General features: G+C 27.2%; 1 protein-coding gene across 1 annotated transcript; it reads left to right on the forward strand.

Annotated features, from left to right (window-relative positions):
* Positions 1 to 855: 855 nt before the first annotated feature.
* Positions 856 to 4,340, forward strand: LOC126852509 (uncharacterized). Its single transcript, XM_050597364.1, has 6 exons — positions 856 to 992; positions 1,703 to 1,859; positions 2,233 to 2,467; positions 3,162 to 3,318; positions 3,676 to 3,704; positions 3,814 to 4,340. The coding sequence occupies exons 2-6, from the start codon at positions 1,820 to 1,822 to the stop codon at positions 3,827 to 3,829; spliced, it is 477 nt and encodes a 158-aa protein (XP_050453321.1). The 5' UTR covers positions 856 to 992; positions 1,703 to 1,819; the 3' UTR covers positions 3,830 to 4,340.
* Positions 4,341 to 5,424: the final 1,084 nt, after the last annotated feature.

The raw sequence follows: 5,424 nt of genomic DNA on the forward strand, positions 1-5,424 counted from the left end.
TGCACTTTCCCCCCGTTGTTCGTAGTTCCTCGCTATCAACGTTGATCAGGTCGTAAAATTAACAGAAGAGCGCATAATCAATTTCCCTCTGAGATATAGTATCGTAATGCGCCGATATGTAAGAGCGCGCCTTGATATACCGGACATCATATTCTTCCATAATTTCAATGATAAAGGCACAGAAAGATAACAGAATTATATTATACATAATGTTATATATATAATCTTACATATATATAATTGCGCAAAGGATAACTGAGAGAGTCTCAAGCGGAATCAATGACGTCACGCGATTACAATCTCGATTTTGTTATATTCGTCGCATTGAACAAGCGCAGATTTTATTCCGCTAATTAAACGGTAATGAAGCATGACTGCGGCTACGGGATTATAACAGAGGAGAGAATAAATAAAGTCTTCGAAATGATGCGCGCATTGCGATATCGAACGCGGATTAGCCTTGCCAATGCGAGCGAGAAATAGAATATAAATGTCTTGGTCACATCTCGAGACAAAAGATTGACAATGAGTGCATTCGTTGCACTCCTTGCGAAATGCGCATTCAACCGATTTTTACATATTTCCAAGTTCATCGATGCAAGCTGTTCATTGAGAAAATTTTTTATATTTTATAGGAGCAAGAGATAAAGAGAAAAAGATAGAGATACGCTCAATTATAATGAATAAAATTTTTAACAATACTGTACAAAGCATTTGATGCTCATTCGTGTTTATATACACCAATCTTCGATTTATCCTCTCTCTCTCTTTCTTTTTCTTTTTCTGTTGATTCTTTTTATTAGGATACATTTATCTGTTATAGGAAAGTTCGTTATATAGAGTTTAGTGAGTAAATATTATCGACAACAAGTAGCGTTTATGCGAATGGAACAGTTGGCGCTGAGAATTATTCGTTTGCACATCTTCTGTTGAACACTTGTTATTAATCTCGTATCGTGCGTGCACAGAAGACATACTGAACAAAAATTACTGTAAGTCGATTTGGCATTAAAAGATAAAGGCATTAATGTTAAGAAACGACTAATTTTTATATTCATTTATATTTGGTGGATGTGTGTGTGTGTGTGTGTCAACAGCTCTTTAGTATATCGATTATCAGTCCTAATTTTTTTTTTAATTTTCTTTATCTGTCTTGTGTGGTGTAGAGCACACATTTTTCTAAAAGCACGATAATTATTGTTTATGTAATAACTATCATATATTATTTTTAATTTCTCAATATTTTATTCTTGTATAATTTCGTGCTATCATGCGTTTGAGAAAATTGATAACAGACTCAATTATCCTTTAAAATGTATAATTCTTGTTTTAATATAAGGTAATATTAATTGTATGTGTGCAAGTTACTTATATAATAATAATTTAAATAATATATAATTTCACGTTACAATATTGTATAATTTACTTGCGAAAAACTCGCAGTCAGATAACCGACAAAGTATGTTGTGTAAAGTTCGAAGTACTTTTAGTTTTTATGACCTTGCGCAGAGATAATACAATAAATATTCCGATTTCCTCGTATAAGCAAAATATCATTACTTTTCATTATTCAGCTTATTTTTATATTTGTGGACACTATTTTTATAATCTATTTCGTTATTACAAAACTTGAAATGTTGATACATTTAACATATTCTGATCCAATTGGACATTTTCAAAAGAAATACCTCACTAATTTCAGGTGCTTAAAATAGTATTACGATAGTAATAATACGATTGAATAAAGTAAGAAAATTATAATCTTACGTAGATTAATTTTCTAAAAGAAAAAGCTAAGAACAATATCAAACACATTAAGATGAAATCGCTATTGATTATCCTTCTCCTTGCAATTTTTGGTAAGATTAATTATTTATTTCATCAATGAATTTTGCTCGACTTATATTATTTATTCTCTTAATCATATACTTGAAAAATGTAAAAAATAATATCTATTAAAGTATATACATATGTTAAATGATGAATATATCTGTACAAAGTGCATTATAAACTGCACTAATTAATCAAGTATAAAATGAATTAATTTATTAATTAACAAAACTTTTATATTTAATTTAATTTAATTTAATTTATTATTAAAAGATTCAATTTATTTATATAATAAATAATAATATAATTAAATCTGATTAATTTTTTTTTATAATAAAATGTTACGAGAAAATTAATTAATAAAACTAGTTTAATATATTTAATTATTAATTATGTTTTTAGAAACTGTAATAGGTAATATGACATCTACTAATAATGAGGAATATAATACATATGTTGTACACAATATAACAGAACATACAAATAACACTTGGGAACCTATGTTTAAAAAAAAATTGTATTGGAAAGAAGAAACTTGGTATCACTTGATACTTAACTATTTCTTGTGTATTTTAATTCTAACACTACTCATAATCGGTATGTTACTTTGTGCAATCTGCATCTCCAATCGCAATCTGTAAGTTGAAATTTCCTAACGTATATGCTTAATATACATATATGTTTGTAACAATTTATTCAATTGGTTTCTATATGTTTAAAAAAAAATTTTAGAAATGTAAAATAAAATTTTATTGTATAATTTTTTTTACTAATTAAAAAATTTTCTTAGCTATAAAAAACATATTATAATAATAACATTAATAATAAAAATTATAATAACTAAAGTAGAAAATAAAAAATTTAGCATTATTAATTGTATTTGGACCAAATTGCTATCAATATTGATCATTCAAATAATTTTCTATGCATAATAATTTTCTATGTATCCTGAATGTATCTTATTTTTATTTTTAATTATTTAATTTTTATTTTTATTTATAAGATATATATATATATATATATATATATATATATATATATATATATTGATTTTAACCGAATTGAATTTTTTACTTAATTTCTTAAAGTCGAACCAGATTTATCAATATAAGAAATTAAGTAAAAAATTCAATTTGGTTAAAACCAAATGAGAAACTAATTGTAAAAGTCCAGTCCGATATTAGATTTCGATTTGATAATAATGCGAAACATAAAAATTCTTTGAGTAAGAAATCAATACAGGTTCGAATTGGATTTAATTATACTTAAGCGGGTATAGATCTGACAATGAAGTGGATTGGATCAGATATTTATTAAATATCAATTTGTAGGACTGTGTTCCGAATCAATCAGTGCTTTTCTTCCTTTTGGGTCTTTGTTGTGGATTTACGTTTACGCCTGTTCCATAATGAGAACCTTATTCCGGCGCCGGCACCACCGGCACCACCGGCATCACCGGTACCGGGAACGTCGCACGAATTGCCTGAAGTAAGTAAAATAAAAAATATTTTGATTTAAAAAAAAACATACGCGATTAAAATTAAATATTAATTATAGATTCAAATATTTTAATTAAACAATTAATGAAAGATATGAGTATCTTCAGTTCAGATATCGAGTTTTTTCTTCTTTCAGTAATGCAATATTTATTATATTTTCTTCATTCTTTCATTTCTTCATGTTAGGAATATTTCAAGTTTGTACGATTTTCAACATTTATATATGAGTTTATTCTCCAATACTCTTTTATTATTATTTTATATTATAAGCTCTTTTACACTTTCCTTTATTACTTCCATTAATATTTTTAATAATATATAAATAATTATTACTATTTTTTTCCAGCTTTCCTTACCGTCATGCAGTACTCATTTGTGAGCAATATTACTGTTGCAATATATTTTTAATTTGCGATATTATTAATATAGACAAAATTTGAAGTAAATTTTATGTCATTTGAACAATGCATCCTTTATCTTGCAGCTTCTTTATAAAATAGAATATTTTTTTGACAAAATTAATTTGATGATAACTAAAATCATCATTGAGAATTTATCACTAAGAATTATAAAACTGGTCAGTATTATAATTATAATATATAATTTAATAGAAATTATAATTAAAATATAAGTATAATATCCTTAGAGAAAACCTAGTTAAAATTGATTAGCTTTAAATAATAGAAAGATTGACGGTGTATTATTAGTAGGGAACAAATAAAAGTTGTTTATTTTTTACATTTAACATCATGTGTTTAGTCAAAATTATTTCTTCTTCGACTTCAAATTTTTTTTTAATTTTAAATTTGAACTATTGAAAGTCAAATCTTCGATTCGATGAAACAGATTGATTATTGGCTCTAGCGTTCAAATTTGTAGCTTGGATTTTATATTTCGAATTATTTTGGAATAGTTCGATAAAGCAATTTATTCAAATATCTTATCTATAATCTTTCGTTTATAATTATACATAAGTTTTAAAATTATTGAAACAAGTATCTAGCTAGAGTTAATAAAATAATTATAATAAATAATAAACTTTAAATAACAATCTTGACAATTTTAAAGCTTGTAATTTTTAATTTATTTTTTATTTTGTAAAAAATTGTTACTTTCTTTTAATACAAATAAAAGTGAGTAATCTTACATTTTAAATTTCTGCTCAATCGAAAAATTCTGCGACTGAAACATTTTTATTATAATTATAGTTAAAATAATTTGTAATAAATTACATCTTATATAGATCTCTCTTAGATTGTATTAAAAATGTATTATTAAATTTTTTAGACAAACTTCTCGACTATTTTTTTTTTTAAATGTTGTCATGTCTTTAATATTATATAAATAGTATATGGAAGTATTATACATTTTTATATCCTTTTTTTTTTGGAAATTATTATATATTTTATTACATGCATAACAAAGAAATAAGTTTTTCATCTAATTGTGTGCGTTTTCAATTTTTCTGCAACGTGTACAGTTTCTTTACAATACGCAATGTTATCTGCACGAAGCGACTAACGAGTTGTCTCCGATCCTTAATTTTATTATTCTTTATTTACAATTGACACTTTGTTCTCCCTTTCTCTTTCTTTCTCTGTCCTTCATCCTCGCAAGGACCCTTACGGGCGAGCAGTTTCCATATTCTGGACCACCGGGCAAGGAGATTATCTCGGAACGGCACTGATAGCCAGTAAAACCGCTTGGCGACCGGGATCGGCGATTCGCGCGTGCGATCGGCTTCGACAACGGTAAATATCGTCGTCGATCCGCGATAACATAAAGAAGCGAGCGATATCTTGTCTGTAGCGCGACCAAGGGATCCTCGGTGAATCCTGGATTCAACTCAAGGCGTATCGCATCTCGATGTACTTCGCCCGATTCCAGAGAATATAAGATCGAACATTGTGCGAGCTAATGGAGCAAGACGACGATTTAAGCGTCGAACGTGCTGATTAGATACTTTTGTGGTCTCGCCTTAGAAACGGACCGTTGAGTTTACGTGTTCTCCCATTTTTTTTCGTTTGCCACACATTTAATGATTGGACCATTTCCTATACGAATCTTTTTCCATGTATTTTTTTTTTCGTATTTT

Source organism: Cataglyphis hispanica, chromosome 1 (genome assembly GCF_021464435.1).
Source record: "Cataglyphis hispanica isolate Lineage 1 chromosome 1, ULB_Chis1_1.0, whole genome shotgun sequence".
NCBI lineage: Eukaryota > Metazoa > Arthropoda > Insecta > Hymenoptera > Formicidae > Cataglyphis > Cataglyphis hispanica.

Bases quoted from the DNA above. Each gene is read 5' to 3' on its own strand.
- LOC126852509 (XM_050597364.1), top strand. From the start codon at position 1,820: ATGAAATCGCTATTGATTATCCTTCTCCTTGCAATTTTTG. The intron at 1,860-2,232 runs GTAAGATTAATT...TTATGTTTTTAG, and splicing joins CCTTCTCCTTGCAATTTTTG to AAACTGTAATAGGTAATATG. The intron at 3,319-3,675 runs GTAAGTAAAATA...ATTTTTTTCCAG, and splicing joins CGTCGCACGAATTGCCTGAA to CTTTCCTTACCGTCATGCAG.